The 19,434-nt window shown below is 42.0% G+C and overlaps 1 protein-coding gene across 1 annotated transcript; it reads left to right on the top strand.

Moving 5' to 3' along the window:
- The first annotated feature begins 5,559 nt into the window (after nucleotides 1–5,559).
- LOC135342386 (creatine kinase, flagellar-like) lies at nucleotides 5,560–19,386 on the top strand. Its single transcript, XM_064539117.1, has 8 exons — nucleotides 5,560–5,710; nucleotides 6,101–6,145; nucleotides 7,588–8,286; nucleotides 9,491–10,576; nucleotides 11,336–12,412; nucleotides 13,816–14,895; nucleotides 15,403–16,479; nucleotides 18,743–19,386. The coding sequence occupies exons 3-8, from the start codon at nucleotides 7,610–7,612 to the stop codon at nucleotides 19,245–19,247; spliced, it is 5,502 nt and encodes a 1,833-aa protein (XP_064395187.1). The 5' UTR covers nucleotides 5,560–5,710; nucleotides 6,101–6,145; nucleotides 7,588–7,609; the 3' UTR covers nucleotides 19,248–19,386.
- The last annotated feature ends 48 nt before the right edge of the window (nucleotides 19,387–19,434 follow it).

Genomic DNA, 19,434 nt, shown 5'->3' on the forward strand with positions numbered 1-19,434 from the left:
GGAGAGCAGGCCTCTCTCCCAGGCAAGTCCTCAGATACACATTATACATTACCACCAACCGTACATAGGACGTCACTACCCACATGGAGATTGTCCGCATCGAAAAAACGCAGATAGCTAGTAATCTGCCTGGGTCATAACTAAGGGAAAAAGTACATTCCGTATGTTTCTCTCTGGCTCTGGAGTTTCTAGGAATAGGTCGCGTCTGTGTGAAGATCACTGAAAGACCTCTCTACTGAGTAGCTCACACTATCACCAAGAACATCTGTATCAAAACCATTGTTTAATCATTCCTCTACCTGGTAGAGTGTGATCAGGTTTTTCTATTGTAGCATGCCAGAGCACCCGCTCTGGCAACCGCTAGAGTAGCCTCGATTCCAGCCGCGAAGAAAAAGGTGGCCTGGTATACCTTGTATGCGCATGCGCGTACATTACCCCAAAAGGGGGTAATCCGTGTATTTGTGGATACTGTCAGTATACTATGTCTGTTACAAAGAACTTATTTAGAAGTATTGTGCAAAGATCTTACGCCGTATCAAGCAAATCCAGCCTTTAGAGACGCCCTATCTGGTTGGACCCCAAGCAAGCTACCCTCGAAATGTGTCCATTCGTCATAACGAGATCAGAGACTTTACTGCAGATCTTCTTAGTGAGGTACGTGTGCACCGAACCTGAACTGAGAACCTAGCAGGAGCAAGTGACATTGCAGCCAATGGAGTATCCTTTGAAAGAACCTATTTTGATGTTAGGGTATTTAACCCACACGCTGCATCCAACAGACACACCGACCCTCAACAGTCTATCGCAAGATGAGCAAATAAAGAAAAGGACAGGACATTGAACAGGCATAGTCCTCTCTGCAACAGGAGGCCTAGCTACCTTCTACAAGAGACTCGCCTCTATGTAAATGGGACCAATCGTATAGCAGCACACTAGGCTCCGTTGCAGACTAACCTTTTCCCTCCTTCGCTCATCTATCCAAGCCATCCAGATCGTCAAGTGGACACCCCGTTAGATCTGGGGCTATCGATCTGGTGATCTCGGAGGTCCACCTCCACCAATAAACTGAACCTTTGTGCTTATTCTAAAAAAAAAAAATCAAGCCAAGTCTCTACTTTAACGACATCCTACACTGTATAGGAAAGGCATGATGTGTTCCTGTGGGTCCCCTGATGAGGCTGTGGGAATATGGACCAGGCAAGTTTTCCTTTATGTTCGACAAGAAGTCATTGCTGAAGCTAATGATCACTCCTGAAAGCGCTGTAACTAGACACTCAGGAAGTTATTCACTAAAGAAAAGGATAGGCAACACCCAGCACTTCCGTTGGATGAGGCGAGTTGCTAAAAAGGGGCGTGTAATGAGCAAAAAGGGGTGTGTGCACTCAAAATTGTCAGTAAAGATATTAATAGTTTGTAGTATTATAGCAAACTGTGCTCTTGAGGAGACACCAGATACACTTAGACATAGGCTATTAATCTTTTAGAGCTACTAAATGCAAAGTGATGAGAAAGTGAGCTCCAAAGGGGGTGTCAGTACACTCTACAAACCATAACAGGTCTGTTCCCAAGTCCTTCAAATGCCATCTCTTCGATCACACAATACAGATAAAGATACTTGTGTTCCACTTTCTAATACCTAAACTGTGTCTTAGAGCACTTTAAACTAGATTACCATGTACAGTAAGAGCAGGAGAGGTACGCAAACTTTCTGGACTTCGGACAAACGTTTCATGGTGCTGCTACTACTTCACTCGCATTGAGAGCTGGAAAATATGCTTTGTTCCATGCAGTTATAAACACACTTTAATTCTGTGAAACGTACATGTTATAAAATTATTTCATATTGGAGATATAGGTACATAAACTGACAAATCGGTGTTTTTTCACACAAATCAAGCTGAATAAAAGAAAGCTCGGCACTAACATAGCAACTGTAGCTATCAGTAGTGCTGGGTGTATGTGTGCATGATGCCTGATTACTTTGAATTTCTCTTTTAGGCCCCTACGAGAAAAATAAGCAGATATAGTGTACTTTCTTGAGCGCAACTCGCCTCCAACCAGAGGGTGTGACGTCACACACTGCATTTACCTAGCATCACGTGGGGCGTTGCCTATCCCTTTCTTTTGTGTATCTATGGATCTACTGATGTATTAAAGAGTCTTCTGTCTGAGGCTTTCTTGAACTGTCTCTTTGATAAACAGAGGCAACACTGCTGCAGCATAATTATTCTACTTTGATTAGTGTCTCTGAAAGAGCTAGAAGAAGCAACACTGCTGCAGCATAATTATTACCCGAGGCGCGCGTGGGCGGCCACGGGTATAGTAGTCTGTTGGTTTGTTTGTTTGTTACCCGAGGCGCGTGGGCGGCCACGGGTATAGTAGTCTGTTGGTTTGTTACCCGAGGCCGTGCCGCGGCCAGCGGGTATAGTAGTCTGTTGGTTTGTTACCCGAGGCGCGTGGGCGGCCACGGGTATAGTAGTCTGTTGGTTTGTTACCCGAGGCGCGCGTGGGCGGCCACGGGTATAGTAGTCCGTAGGTATGGTAGTCCGTTGCATGCCGTGGCACTGCGTTTACAGCATGGATAGCCTTCATACAACAAGTTATTAATTTTAATAGTGGCAGAATTTCATGTTAAACCTTCGTTGTCAAATAAAAACGAGCAAAAGCTAAGAAGCTTGTGACTGGGTCTGCTTACCTGGATGCTCTAGCACTGCGTTTACAGCATGGGTAGCCTCCACACAACAAGTCAGTACTTCTAATAGTGGCAGCTTTCGGTGTTAAAGCTTCGTTGTCTAATAAAAGCGAGCAAAATGTAGCTTGAACAGAACTTGCACATGCGTTACTTATAACTGAAGTGATCCTGTACCAGGTCCAGAAACAATGGAACAGGGTCACTAAAGTAGAAAGCTGTATATACCAGGAACAATATTGGAACAGGGTCACTAAACCAGAAAGCTTGCTTTAGCTGACTGGGATCCATGCAGGACCTGGAGCCATACTTCTCTGAGACTCCATGCTTCTTTGCTGTGATCCTAATCCACAGTGCATATATTTATAGTACTACTACCTGTTCTCAAATGTTTCAGCATGCCTCCAGTCTGGTTTAGTTTTATTGCTCCTGAGTTGCTGTGCAAGTCATGCATGATGATGATAACAACATCACTATATGCACTGCATTATATCAGTCTTCTGGTTTCTTTATAATCATGTCACCAGCCGAGGGTTTGCACTTTAGTGCTCTAGTTTGTTTGTTTGTTTGTTTGTTTGTTTGTCACAGGTATATCTACTCACCTGGATGCCACAGCGCTGCGTTTACAGCATAGATAGCCTTCACAGAACAATATCTTGATTTAAATAGTGGCAGATTTTGATGTTAAAGCTTCTTTGTCGAGCAAAAGCTAAGAAGCTTGAATAAGCTTGTGACTAGGTCTGCTTACCTGGATGTTCTAGCACTGCGTTTACAGCATAAGTAGCCTCCACACAACAAGTTAGTACTTTTGATAGTGGCAGCTTTCGGTGTTAAAGCTTCTTTGTCTAATAAAAGCGAGCAAAATGTAGCTTGAACAGAACTTGCACATGCGTTACTTATAACTGAAGTGATCCTGTACCAAGAACGATGGAACAGGGTCACTAAAGTAGAAAGCTGTATATACCAGGAACAATGGAACAGGGTCACTAAAGTAGAGAAGCTTCTCCTGCTGCTGACTGGGATCCTACTCCATGCAGAACCTGGAGCCATACTTCTCTGAGACTCCAGGCTTCTTTACTGTGATCCTAATCCACAGTGCATATATCTATAGTACCACTACCTGTTCTCAAATGTTTCAGCATGCCTCCAGTCTGGTTTAGTTTTATTGCTCCTGAGTTGCTGTGCAAGTCATACATGATAACAACATCACTATATGCACTGCATTATATTTCTAGTTTCTTTTTAATCATGTCATCATGTACCAGCCGAGGGTTTGCACTTTAGTGCTCTAGTTTGTTTGTTTGTCTGTTTGTCACGAGTATATCTACTCACCTGGATGCCACAGCACTGCGTTTACAGCATGGATAGCCTTCACACAACAATATCTTGGTTTAAATAGTGACAGATTGTGATGTTAAAGCTTCTTTGTCGAGCAAAAGCTAAGAAGCTTGAACAAGCTTGTGACTGGGTCTGCTTACCTGGATGCTCTAGCACTGCGTTTACAGCATGGGTAGCCTCTACATAACAAGTCAGTACTTCTAATAGTGGCAGCTTTCGGTGTTAAAGCTTCTTTGTCTAATAAAAGCGAGCAAAATGTAGCTTGAACAGAACTTGCACATGCGTTACTTATAACTGAAGTGATCCTGTACCAGGTCCAGGAACAATGGAACAGGGTCACTAAAGTAGAAAGCTTGCTTTAGCTGACTGGGATCCATGCAGGACCTGGAGCCATACTTCTCTGAGACTCCAGGCTTCTTTGCTGTGATCCTAATCCACAGTGCATAAATTATCTATAGTACTACTTGTTCTCAAATGTTTCAGCATGCCTCCAGTCTGGTTTAGTTTTATTGCTCCTGAGTTGCTGTGCAAGTCATGCATGATGATGATAACAACATCACTATATGCACTGCATTATATCAGTCTTTTGGTTTCATGTCACCAGCCGAGGGTTTGCACTTTAGTGCTCTAGTTTGTTTGTTTGTTTGTTTGTCTGTTTGTCACGAGTATATCTACTCACCTGGATGCCATAGCGCTGCGTTTGCAGCATAGGTAGCCTTCACATAATAATAATTATCATGGTTTAAATAGTGGCAGATTTTGATGTTAAAGCTTCTTTGTCGAGCAAAAGCTAAGAAGCTTAAATAAGCTTGTGACTAGGTCTGCTTACCTGGATGTTCTAGCACTGCGTTTACAGCATGAGTAGCCTCCACACAACAAGTTAGTACTTTTGATAGTGGCAGCTTTCGGTGTTAAAGCTTCTTTGTCTAATAAAAGCGAGCAAAATGTAGCTTGAACAGAACTTGCACATGCGTTACTTATAACTGAAGTGATCCTGTACCAAGAACGATGGAACAGGGTCACTAAAGTAGAAAGCTGTATATACCAGGAACAATGGAACAGGGTCACTAAAGTAGAGAAGCTTCTCCTGCTGCTGACTGGGATCCTACTCCATGCAGAACCTGGAGCCATACTTCTCTGAGACTCCAGGCTTCTTTACTGTGATCCTAATCCACAGTGCATATATCTATAGTACCACTACCTGTTCTCAAATGTTTCAGCATGCCTCCAGTCTGGTTTAGTTTTATTGCTCCTGAGTTGCTGTGCAAGTCATACATGATAACAACATCACTATATGCACTGCATTATATTTCTGGTTTCTTTTTAATCATGTCACCAGCCGAGGGTTTGCACTTTAGTGCTCTAGTTCTGAAAGCTGCCATTTTTGTGGTCACGTTGTCATACGTATTCTTCCTTTTTGTAACTTTGTCCGTTTTTTTACAATTTGTATGATGAAATTTGCTGTCAATTATTATTTCACACATGTAAAATTACCGTAATGTGCCTATTATTCCCATATATAGATGGCTTGTGGCCAACCTCCTCTGTATACATCCGGTATATCCTAGAAACAGTTCTAGATCCTGGTTAATAATACAGATCTATGCTGCGCTGAGCTAGCTGCAGCACTTTAATACCGATCTATACTATCTTTCAAGATTTGTGTTCCACCACCAATTAAGAGTAAGTGTCTATACAATTATCTAGTCTGTATTGTGCATGCTATTGCTATTAAGCTGCTCTTGATGAAGTAGTGCTAGTAAAACTGTGTAAGACATAGAAATAGCTCTAGTCTAGTCCAGTGATCAACAACCAAAACCACAATAATAGTCTGCCATCTATGCCATAAAATGGCTCTACCATACAGTCATGTATATATATATAGACTATGCGGGTAGACTGCTGATTGGATTCTCCAGCTAGCTAGCTAGCTATAATTAATTATATCTACACCCCACACTTTAAAGTCTGTCATGTTGTGTAGAATCAGTGCTGTTAGAATTAACACCAAGGATAATTCATTGTCAAGTACCATGGTGTGGCACACTATCACTTATTAACTTCACTCTTTAGGTGGTGAAGATTCCAGAAAAAGACAGTTATAATTATTACGAAAAGGTAAGAGATTTTCTTAAGAAAGGGGGTGGGATCCATAAATATTCATGATGTGTTTGTTAGCTAATGAATAACTATTTTGATCTTGGCAACGCCCATATTTTTCACCTACATGTAGCCTTAATGAAAAATGAAATCGTGAAAATACTCTTATGCACTTGTTCATTTCGTACTGAGAACTGAGGCTGAGAGTAGTTTCGAGCAAACACTCGAAAAGAGCCAATCTGCGACTAATTGTCGAGGCTCATCACTATGCCTCGGTGCGCAAGCGATGTATACAGTACAGTAGTGTGTGTGTTTACTTGTGTATTAATGCTGTAACTACTCTTAGGTACCTTGGCATTTCAGGTGCAAGTAATGGCTTCTATAGGCTTCTAGACACTTTTCTTGGAATCTAAGTTGTGGATTTGGAATTCGTTCTCGAGTTATGGCTAATTTGAAGACCATTGCAGCCTCTTCAGACTCGTGTGTAGCATATGTTGCTGTTCTTAGTTGTTAGCTCTAACGATAATTAAATTGCATTAGTAGAGCACAACTTTCGTAGCTGCCAGAGTTAAAAAAGAGCTGCAACAATGATTAACAGCCTAAATCAAATCATTGCACTGATGTTGTGCATGCTTACTAGTCTAATAGGTGTAACTTGTCATTATGGACCCAGAACTCTTGGTCAATCATTTCCTGCTCTTTTGCATTCCCTGCGTGCAACTAACTTTTGAAGGTTTGTGGTTAGATGACAACATATTCAATGCTCAGGCTGTAGGTACATTGGAGACCACACCTTTCTACCTCGGGAAAGAGAGTGGTCAGGTGACAATCAACAACTCATCGTCATGTGTGCAAATTGAAAAGGTGTGGTCTCCAACCACATGCTATCTACACGTATAATTGATGTGTATCTACATATGTATACATATACAAGCAAGGCCACTACAAGCCACTCCAAGCTATACATTACATTTAGTTTGTCATAATTATAAGCCTATTTTCCTCGATAATTAAAAACTGCATGTTAGTGCTTTCTCCGTCGAAACAAAAATTGCAGGACATTGTCACTATTGTTTGTTGTTCCCTGCACCTTCGAGCACATTGACAAACTGGTATCCATCCTTGGTACAGCAGATCTACCTGCCAGTTAATAATATAAGTCAAGGGTTAATTAAAACTATCACTTGCACAAGAGACTCTCATGACTCTTGCATCTGCTTCACTATAAAAAACACGTGGTGCTTAATTAGGATGCTCGAAGTCATACTTTCTGGGTGGGTGAATGGTTTCAAGTTTAATGAGTGTAGTATTGCGAGGCTATGGTACATTATTACGTCTAATAGACACTGGAGAATGGTGTTCTCACAATGTACCTACGTCATCATGCACGTGTTCATAACAATCGCTTCTATAAAACACAGTGTCTGTCAAACTATTAATTATTATTGTCTGTTCTATAGCATCTGTTCCTGAGCAACTTACATGTCTAGTATGGGCACTTGTCAGAGCTCTCAGCAGCCTATTGTGGTAGACAACATCGGAGATCCTCCTGCTGCTGAATCATATGCTGAACCGAGTAACACATCTGTTGATGTGATCTGTGGCAGCCAATTGAATAGCGTTGACGATTTAATTGGCTTCCCTGTGTTCCCTGAAGGCAATAAATCTTCTGTAGCTCGTTTCAATACACACAAGATATGGGACGAACTGAAAGACAAGAAAGATGCTCATGGTGTGTCTTACAAACTGTGTATCTTCTCAGGCTGCAAGAATGTGGACTCTGGAATCGGTGTGTATGCTGGATCACACGACTCCTACAAAACTTTTTCACTTCTGATGGATAAAGTGATCGAGGACTACCACGGACATAAACCAGAAGACACTCATGTGTCTGACATGGATGCTGGGAAACTTGAATGCCCTCCACTTCCAGAAGACGAAGCTGCTATGATCGTATCAACCCGAATTAGAGTAGGTCGCAACCTCGATGGTTATCCTCTTGGACCAGGAGTGAGCAAGGAACAGAGGGACGAGATCATGCAGAAGGTGGTGGAGGCTTGCAACACTTTTAGCGGAGACCTCAAGGGCACTTTCTACCCTCTGGAAGGAATGGAAAAAGCTACACAGGAGCAATTGATTGCCGACCACTTCCTTTTCAAGTGAATCAGCATGTGTATTGTCATTATTTGTATATCAATAGATTCGTACAGGTGTCTCCCAATTCACACCTGTGTGTAAACTTTATTTTGCATTGAGAAAATGGCCCTCTTAATGTTGCCGTAACTTGGCCATAGTCATATACCATTGATTCCTTGTTAAACAATCCTCAAACCAGCTGAAATTTAACATTTTCCCTGTACAAGTCAATGGCATACATGTATATACATATACCACGTAAAGCATTAATGAAGCCATAGTTGACCACATAACTTCCACTGGCATTCTCAATGCAAGCAACGTTTACAGTATAGTATGTAACGTACATGTAGTACGCATGTTTGAAGCATTTCTGTTAAGATAGGGTTTGAAATTTATCGTGTCGTGCTGTTGAGTACCAAGTCGGTGCTGCTTTTTTATGAACAAGTTGGAAAGCAGCACACAAAGCGACAATTTTATATTCATCATTTAGCTACTCGTAAGTATACCTAGATATAGCTACATTTACAGTGAAAGCTTACACGTAATTAAGGAAATAACGTACCGTATAGCGGGTTACTTTCGTATGGTGGAAATGTTCGTATAATTATAGCATTATGCGAAAATCTACCGCAATAGCTTCAATGTCACTATCCTGATCTGTATGAAATAGGGAAATTTGCACCAATGAAAATTACCCCCTATACGATACAATGTACCAAAATGCAGTGGAACCTCCATAAAACGGACACCACTGGGGAACAGCCTTTTGGCCGTTATAGAGAGGGTGGTCTTTTGATTGCCAGCTATGTATGCTCTTTGAGTCATTTCTTGCTGCAAATGAATCTTTGGGATTTGCTAACTGCTTCATTAGCTCATACAAGCTTTGAAAAGGCTGTAGGGAGTACAATTAAGCTATACAGCTAGGTTTTCGATTGTGCAAACTCAGCAATAACTAAATAGTTATAAGTTAGCAGTCAGCAAAAGTTCATGATGGCTATGTTTGGACAGGGCAAATTTAAGCAAATTTAAGAGCATCGCACAATAATGCGAGCATGCGTACCTTATCAGCATGCTACAACAAGCGTAAAATGTATATTGAATGGAAACTTTGCTACTGTACACGTATCTAGTCCTAATGTGTTTGGATGCACTGTACAGAACAGCTGTAAATTATTATATAATCTATTGCCAACCAATAAATGCATGTAACTTTTGTCATCTTAGGGAAGGAGACCGATTCTTGGAAGCATGTGGCCTCAACAGAGACTGGCCTTCTGGGCGTGGAATATTCCACAATGATGACAAGAGCTTCCTGGTGTGGGTGAACGAAGAGGACCAGCTCAGAATCATCTCAATGCAAAAGGGAGCTGATATTGGAGCTGTTTTCGAGAGGCTGAGCAGAGCCGTAGCACACATTGAGACTGTTTCCAAGTTCTCCCATGATGACCACCTTGGTTACATTACTTCATGCCCTACCAACCTCGGTACTGCCTTGAGGGCCTCAGTTCACATCAAGCTTCCCAAGCTCTCTGCTAAAAAAGAAGAATTCCAGGCCATTGCTGAGAAGTACAGTGTTCAAATTCGAGGCATCCATGGAGAACACTCGGAATCATCCGACGGCATTTTTGACATTTCCAATAAGAGGCGACTTGGTCGATCTGAAGTTCAGCTAGTGCAAGATATGTATGACGGAGTCAAAGCCATGATTGAGAGAGAGAAAGAATTAGTTTTCGAAGACGAATGCACTAGGTGTGGTCCGCATCTAGAAGGTCCTGACTCTTTAACCAAGTTCCCCGCTTTTCCAGGTGGCACAAAATCGTCTGTGGCTTGCTTCAATACTCGTGATGTTTGGGAGGAGCTCAAGGACAAACAAGATGCCTATGGGGTATCGTACAAACTTTGTATCTTCTCAGGCTGCAAGAACGTGGACTCCGGAATTGGTGTATACGCTGGATCACACGACTCCTACAAGACGTTTGCCCTTCTGATGGACAAAGTGATCGAGGACTACCATGGATACAAACCAGAAGACACTCATGTATCTGACATGGATGCTGGGAAACTTGAATGCCCTCCGCTTCCAGAAGACGAAGCTGCTATGATCGTATCAACCCGAATTAGAGTAGGTCGCAACCTCGATGGTTATCCTCTTGGACCAGGAGTGAGCAAGGAACAGAGGGACGAGATCATGCAGAAGGTGGTGGAGGCTTGCAACACTTTTGAAGGAGACCTTAAAGGCACTTTTTATTCTCTGGAGGGAATGGAAAAAGCTACCCAGGAGCAACTAATTGCGGACCACTTTTTGTTTAAGTAAGTCTGGTTTACATGACATTTAATTATGCCACGGTGCGCATGCGCAAGCGAGGTATACGGTGTGTGTGTGTGTGTGCGTGCGTGCGTGTCTGTGTCTGTGTGTGTCTGTGTCTGTGTAAACTGCTACAGCTGCTCTAGGATCAATGACGTTCAAAAGAGTTTCTATAGGTTGCAAGGCTCTGCTGATGCAGCCAATATTTTAGACTTGAACTTTTGGCATCGGTCGTTTTTAACAACAATCATTACCCACTGTTTGAGTTTCCATGCAGCAAAAAAACTGGTTCATCATGATAATAATGTGTGTGTATAAAAGCTATTAGTAGCTTAAACCGATGTTATGTAGCTTTGGAATCTCCACCGAGGCATCAGCACATGCGGTGCTTTCATTCATACAGTTGTACTGGCAAGTTTTAGTACTGCTCAATTAGCACTCACACTAACCCTCAGCGAGTCATACGTGTAGAATGTACCTCGCGAGTACTCTACAACAGCATCATACAGGTTTCCAGCTAGCATTACGCCTGTACGTACTTTTAACTATCATCAATTAATGGCATGCACAATAAAATAGATTGTCTATTGTGTCTTGCTTGTGGTGCTTTCATGCAATGCCAATCCAAATGTTTTTGTGTAGTCTATAGTCCCATCTCGTTATGCAGAGGAGTACGGTAAAGCTGCATGATCGTGTGCATGCTTATGTATGTTTGAAATCTTAAATAACAATTTTACTCCAAATGTATTGGCTGTTTTACTTAGGGAGGGAGACCGATTCTTAGAAGCATGTGGCCTCAACAGAGACTGGCCTTCTGGACGTGGAATCTTCCACAACAGTGACAAGACCTTCCTGGTGTGGGTGAACGAAGAGGACCAGCTCAGGATCATCTCTATGCAAAAGGGAGCTGATATTGGAGCTGTTTTCGAGAGGCTGAGCAGAGCCGTAGCACACATTGAGACCGTTGCCAAGTTCTCCCACGATGACCACCTTGGTTACATTACTTCATGCCCTACCAACCTCGGTACTGCCTTGAGGGCTTCCGTTCACGTCAAGCTTCCAAAACTCTCGGCTAGAAAGAAAGAATTCCAGGCTATTGCTGACAAATTCTCTGTACAGATCAGAGGCATCCATGGAGAGCACTCTGAGTCATCTGACGGCATATACGACATCTCCAACAAGAGACGTCTTGGTCGATCTGAAATAAATCTAGTCCAGGACATGTACAATGGAGTCAAAGCAATGATCCTAAGAGAGAAGGAATTAGCCGAAGGAGTACTTTGTAGCTCTGACTTGGAGGGTCCTGATAGCTTGACAGGTTTTCCTATCTTCCCCGAAGGAACAAATTCCTCTGTTGCACGATTTAATACATACAAAATATGGAACGAGCTCAAGGACGGGAAGGACATGCATGGCGTTTCATACAAGCTTTGTATTTTCTCAGGCTGCAAGAACGTCGACTCTGGAATTGGTGTATATGCTGGCTCACATGACTCATACAAGACGTTTGCCCCACTGATGGACAAAGTGATCGAGGACTACCATGGATACAAACCAGAGGATACTCATGTGTCTGACATGGATGCTGCGAAACTTGAATGCCCTCCACTTCTACAAGATGAAGCCGCTATGATTGTATCAACTCGAATCAGAGTAGGCCGCAATCTCGATGGTTATCCTCTCGGCCCGGGAGTGAGCAAGGAACAAAGAGACGAGATCATGCAGAAGGTGGTGGAGGCTTGCAACACTTTTGAAGAAGATCTGAAAGGCTCTTTCTATCCTCTGGAAGGAATGGAGAAAGCTACCCAAGATCAGTTGATCGCCGACCATTTCCTTTTCAAGTAAGTTACGTCAATAATTAATCCTGTTCCAATTGCGTGAAGAATACTGTTCTTGTTTAATGTCGATAAACAACATTGATTGTCATAATTTCGTAGGGACTGTGAGAATATCTCCTCTGAGGTGCTTTTCACATAGATATCTTTTCAACTAGTGTTTAAGGCACACAAAGTCAATTTGTAGTTTCTCAGGCTTTTATTCCTAAAATAGCAAGCGGATTGAGGGCATTGATAAATATATGAATATCAAGTTGAAAACACCCAACTTTCTCAATAAACGGAAGCGCGCGCATAATAAATTTTAGTCATAATTATTTCATGACAAACAAACCATGAATTCATTCTTTTCTTTTCTTTTAGTGCCTTTAAATTATGTGTGTACCTAAACTGATAAGAGTACCCCCAAGTGATAGTCTACACTAAAAAGTGTACCCCTGAATGTTTATTTTCTATACCAGTTTACAAAAAGAGTACCCCCTAGATACAAATACGTATATACTCTAATTTTGGCACTAATATTGCGCCATATAATATTGCGCCATACCTGAGAAACTACAAATTGACTTTGCATGTCCTAATGTAGCATAGCAAGAGTAGATAAGAGTAAGAGTGTTGAACTGCTGTAGTAATCGTGGAACCGCATTTGCCTTAACATGCGTCATCACTGTCGTCACTATTCGAGTGCTGTTAAGTAAACTGTGGTCTGTGGTATATAGCACTGAACTGCGCATGCATGTTCGGTTTCTGGGAAGTGTTAATTGCTATTAAACATAACAAATTAGCACTGATTACTACCAAGTGATGACGCAAGAGCAGGAAAATGCTAGCAGTTAAACACTTATCTACTCTTGATAAATAAAAGAGAGGGATTAGCTTGTGGTACAATCCATGTTTCTCCGCGGTTTAATCTAGGATAATTATGGTTGCAAGAGTACAGTAGAGTCTGTGATGGCAAGTAAAGGTCCTGTATCGGGACCTTAGTTTGGATGCAAGACTGAGTAAAACCCCTAGACCAAAGTACATGTAACGTACTGTCTTTTGTGTCTTGGGTGATATCCAGAGGGGTCCTGTTCTGCCAGCCAATTCTATAATCCAACTAGTTATTTATAATTATTACCACTGTAAGCTTCCTGGTGCATTTACACCAACAGTATGGCTGTTGTAGAAATCAAGCCAAAAACAGCGTTAAAAGGCAGCTTACCTCATGAATAACAGCAAAAGCCACTGGTCCAGAAACAATACCTGCCAAATAGTAACTTTAGATATATCCAGGATAGTACCCCGATAGATTGTACACTGTACACTGACAATCACCCAAGTTGTAAACGTACATGACAGTATAACAATTACAAGACATGCATGGTACAATAATTAATGCATTTTCAGAACAGTTTTATTTGTTGCAGAGAGGGTGATAGATTCCTGGAAGCATGTGGCCTCAACAGAGACTGGCCTTCTGGGCGTGGAATATTCCACAATGATGACAAGAGCTTCCTGGTGTGGGTGAACGAAGAGGACCAGCTCAGGATTATCTCAATGCAAAAGGGAGCTGATATTGGAGCTGTTTTCGAGAGACTAAGCCGTGCTGTAGCCCACATTGAGACCGTTGCCAAGTTCTCCCACGATGACCACCTTGGTTACATCACTTCATGCCCTACCAACCTCGGTACTGCTTTGAGGGCCTCTGTTCACATCAAGCTTCCTAAACTCTCTGCCAGGAAAGATGAGTTCCAAGCTATCGCTGACAAATTCTCTGTGCAGATCAGGGGCATCCATGGAGAGCACTCTGAGTCGTCTGATGGTGTATATGACATCTCCAACAAGAGGCGACTTGGTCGTTCTGAAGTACAGCTAGTCCAGGATATGTATAATGGAGTCAAGGCTATGATTCAGAAGGAGAAAGAATTAGCTGAGGAAGATGTTCTATGTAGTTCTCTTCTACATGGTCCTGACAGTTTGACTGGATTTCCAATATTCCCTAGTGAAACAAAATCGTCTGTAGCTCGATTCAACACTCGTGAAGTTTGGGCCGATTTGAAAAATAAGAAGGATGAATATGGCGTGTCTTACAAGCTTTGCATCTTTTCTGGCTGCAAAAATGTGGACTCTGGAATCGGAGTGTATGCTGGATCATACGACTCTTACAAAGCTTTTTCTCCTCTGATGGACAAAGTAATCGAGGACTACCATAGATACAAACCAGAAGACACTCATGTGTCTGACATGGATGCTGGAAAGCTTGAATGCCCTCCACTTTTAGAAGATGAAGCTGCTATGATCGTATCAACCCGAATTAGAGTAGGCCGCAACCTCGATGGATATCCTCTTGGACCAGGAGTGAGCAAGGAACAGAGGGACGAGATCATGCAGAAGGTGGTGGACGCTTGCAATACGTTTGAAGGAGACCTCAAAGGCACTTTTTATTCTCTGGAAGGAATGGAAAAAGCTACTCAAGAGCAATTGATTGCTGACCACTTCCTTTTCAAGTAAGTTTTGTGTATACCGTATAACGGAGAATTTGGCGAATGTTTTAATTTGGCGATTGGTGACTTTTACTGAAGATTAAAAATGCCAAATTAAACTTTACCAGTATGAAATGTCGTTGCTGTAGTAAGCCAAATTAGCCATTAATTTTGGTGCTCATTCCCCAAATAATAATTATAATAGTCGCCAAATTTTTCTGTTGTATGGCACATGTACGGTGAGATCTAATGCACTATAGGTCATAAGTAATAAATTATTTATTGCTGATCATGTGACTTACATGCAGCCAATGACATCCAAAACACTCTCAAAGAACTTTATGCTTATGTTGTGGTGTAGCTCCAAGAAGTTCGGAAGAGTCAAAATTGAATTAAATCTAGTCATGTGACTGTACATGTACTTTTAAAATGAACTTTTTCTTCTAATACTCGTGATGTAGGGGCAGATCTATAGGGTAGCAGAGGGTGCTCAAGCAATTTTTAATTTTGTAATTTCTTGTTTTGACACAGAGAGGGTGATAGATTCTTGGAAGCATGTGGCCTCAACAGAGACTGGCCTTCTGGACGTGGAATCTTCCACAATGATGACAAGAGCTTCCTGGTGTGGGTGAACGAAGAGGACCAGCTCAGGATCATCTCAATGCAAAAAGGAGCTGATATTGGAGCTGTTTTCGAGAGGCTGAGCAGAGCCGTAGCACACATTGAGACCGTTGCCAAGTTCTCCCACGATGACCACCTTGGTTACATCACTTCATGTCCTACCAACCTCGGTACTGCCTTAAGGGCTTCCGTTCACATCAAGCTTCCTAAGCTCTCAGTCAGAAAGAAAGAATTTCAGGCTATTGCTGACAAATTTTCAGTTCAGATCAGGGGCATCCATGGAGAGCACTCTGAGTCATCTGACGGCATCTACGACATATCCAACAAGAGGCGACTCGGAAGGTCAGAAGTTCAGTTAGTCCAGGACATGTACAATGGGGTCAAAGCAATGATCCTAAGAGAAAAGGAGTTAGCTGAGGGAGTACTTTGTAGCTCTGACTTGGAGGGTCCTGATAGCTTGACAGGTTTTCCTATCTTCCCCGAAGGAATAAATTCCTCTGTTGCACGATTTAATACGTACAAAGTATGGAACGAGCTCAAGGATGGGAAGGACATGCATGGCGTTTCATACAAGCTTTGTATATTCTCAGGCTGCAAGAACGTCGACTCTGGAATTGGTGTATATGCTGGCTCACACGACTCATACAAGACGTTTGCCCCACTGATGGACAAAGTGATCGAGGACTATCATGGATACAAACCAGAAGACACTCATGTGTCTGACATGGATGCTGGCAAACTTGAATGCCCTCCACTTCCAGAAGATGAAGCCGCTATGATCGTATCAACCCGAATTAGAGTAGGCCGCAATCTCGATGGTTATCCTCTCGGCCCGGGAGTGAGCAAGGAACAGAGGGACGAGATCATGCAGAAGGTGGTGGAGGCTTGTAACACTTTTGGCGGAGATCTCAAGGGCACTTTCTTCCCTCTGGAAGGAATGGAAAAGACTACACAGGAGCAATTGATTGCTGATCACTTTTTGTTCAAGTAAGCTAAGTTTTGGCATGTGAGACATGTATCTACATGTGTTAAGATATGCTTGTCATAGTTACGCCTCGGGGTGTATAAACTTCGCGGAAAACCGTTGGTAATTTTTATGGAGTTTCACCACACCTACTAGATCTACGGATTTAATATTTGTGGGTATAAATGTCACGATACATGCCTGATAAGCAAAAAAACGTGAACGTTTATAACCTCCACTATACAGTATGGTTAGTTTTACGTTATGCATTGAAGGCTCTTCAGAATTGTGCGTATCTAAATCTGTTTCTGTTCAGCTCATTAGTCAGCCTCGCACTAAATTGCTAGATAGGTACATGGCTGAAAAGAGAGCTGCACTGTCTGTCAAAGGCAGCAGTCGATCATTGTGAAGTTCATCACTCTGTTTTGCAACCAGTACCTTGCCTATTTAAGTTTCCGTTTAATTATCTCTCCATGCACACATTTCCCCCATAAAAGATTATGACGCGTACGTGTATCATGATGCAGCATTAATTAATTTTGCTTCATGCAAACGGTAATGATAGACCGTGATTGTTGTTAATAAACGATCGATGCCAAAAGTTCAAGTCTAAAATTAATGACTGCATGCATCAGCAGAGCCTTGCAGATCTCTTCTCACTCTTGCAGCTAACGTTCTAGTGCAGAGCTAACTACTAAGTAGAGTAGCAACACTCGGTGAACAAGTTTTGCTACGCACTCTTCTGAAAAGGCTGCAATGGCATTCCAAGTAAGCAAAACTAGCAAGAACGAAGCATTATTTTGCAAATCCACGAATTAATCGAAGAAAACATAACTAGAAACCTACTTGCACTTCATTGATCCTTGAGCAGCTGTAGCAGTCTACACACACAAACACACTACCACATACCTCGCTTGCGCATATGTGCACTGAGGCATAATTACTGTACCCTCCCAAAAAAATATACCATGTTGAATAATACGGGTATTTTGACTTGATAATACCATGTAGAATGAAGTTTGAGCATGCGCAGTAGCTAAACATTAGGATCACGTGTTCACAAAGTGAGTAGCATAATTATAGTTAGACCAAAGGTTAGTTACTGGGTACCAAGATATCATGCATCCACTAAGGTACTCTATAGTTCTGTTTGCCCCCAAATATGTTTATTAGGATTACATAAAAAGTTGTGTCTTCGTACTGGATGTTTCGAATCCTTTAAGCAAAGCTTGCATTTAAATTGTATTTCTTGGTCATGCAACATAATTATTGTACTGCATGTAGTGAACATTCAACATTAAATACAGTATAGCGGGAAATTTCCGTGGGATGCAAAGTAGTTAACACGGAAATTAAAACTCACGCACCAGTATTTCACATGCATGCAAAAGCTATTGGTGTGTGTGGTGAAACGTGAATATTAGACATTTCTGCTGAAGCCAAAATAATAGTGAAAATTTCCTGCTATAGTATACATGTAGCAGGAAATGTTCACTATTATTTTGAAAGGAATTTTAAACTAGAGTACAGTATATCGGTATCTTAACCCTTTCCCCACTTTAGCCGCATGGCTACTGCTCATTTTCAAAAAACGATTGTGCGTGTTGTGTTAGAGCTATGCACACGCTGTAGATACCAGCACATTCGAATAGGGGACCATTATAATTCAATAATTACGACCTGTATATAGTTACCTACACTGTACGTACGTCATAGGAAAACTTTTGTTGAGATCTGCAGAAACTTGTCTATGAGGTCGTATCGGCAGACACTCTTTTCCCGGGAAATGTTTTCTTCACCTACACACAGGTTTACAAGTTCATGCAATGGTGGCTCATGATGTCCACTGCTGAAGTAACTAAACAAACTTATATTGAAGCTAGGAAGACTCTATAGTTATTGGTCCGTCTCAAGAGCTTCATGCATGAGCTTCTTCCTCTGTCTCTTTCTTAAACTCTGAGGAGTAGCTTCCTATCTGGCTATGATCCCAGTCACTCCCCCCCCCCCCTGACTCCACAAGGCCATAGGCATCGATATCCTTACTGTCTAGCTGCACTAGAACCTCGCTGAGATTATCCTACGAAGATCTTGTAGCAATTATCCATTGGTCAATTTTCTTTCGACAATACAGTATGAAGCATACCTCGTGGCAGTACAATGAAAATACCACGTGAAAGAGCAGCTCACTGCATGTAGTGAACATTCAACATTAAATACAATACCTGTGCTGGTATACCTATATATATGACTTGTGCAGTGTATATACAAACTATTTATTTCACACAGGGAGGGTGATAGATTCCTGGAAGCATGTGGCCTTAACAGAGACTGGCCTTCTGGGCGTGGAATATTCCACAACAATGACAAAACCTTCCTGGTGTGGGTGAACGAAGAGGACCAGCTCAGAATCATCTCAATGCAAAAGGGAGCTGATATCGGAGCTGTTTTCGAGAGGCTGAGCAGAGCCGTAGCACACATTGAGACCGTTGCCAAGTTCTCCCACGATGACCACCTTGGTTACATTACTTCATGCCCCACTAACCTCGGTACTGCTTTGAGGGCTTCTGTTCACATCAAGCTTCCCAAACTCTCTGCCAGGAAAGATGAGTTCCAAGCTATCGCTGATAAATTCTCTGTACAGATCAGGGGCATTCATGGAGAGCACTCTGAGTCGTCCGACGGTATCTATGACATCTCCAACAAGAGACGGCTCGGAAGGTCTGAAGCTCAACTTGTTCAAGATATGTACGATGGAGTCAAAGCAATGATTCAGAGGGAGAAAGAGTTGTAGAAAAACAACATTGTGTATTCTATATAATTGTGACAGCATTAGTTTTTTTATGATACAAACGTTGCGAATAGTTTTAGAGATTATTTTGAACAAGGTATAGTTTCTGTAGTAACCATAATTATTACGATTAACTAGACTACAGATGTGAACTATGCCAACTGCGGGAAGGGGTCCACAAATCATGCGA

The sequence above is a fragment of the Halichondria panicea genome, chromosome 10, assembly GCF_963675165.1.
Source record: "Halichondria panicea chromosome 10, odHalPani1.1, whole genome shotgun sequence".
In the NCBI taxonomy this organism is placed as follows: domain Eukaryota; kingdom Metazoa; phylum Porifera; class Demospongiae; order Suberitida; family Halichondriidae; genus Halichondria; species Halichondria panicea.

Excerpts from the sequence above, each read along its gene's own strand:
- LOC135342386 (XM_064539117.1), top strand. The coding sequence starts at position 7,610 with ATGTCTAGTATGGGCACTTGTCAGAGCTCTCAGCAGCCTATTGTGGTA. Across the intron at positions 8,287-9,490 it reads GCCGACCACTTCCTTTTCAA|GGAAGGAGACCGATTCTTGG; the intron begins GTGAATCAGCAT and ends TTGTCATCTTAG. Across the intron at positions 14,896-15,402 it reads GCTGACCACTTCCTTTTCAA|AGAGGGTGATAGATTCTTGG; the intron begins GTAAGTTTTGTG and ends GTTTTGACACAG.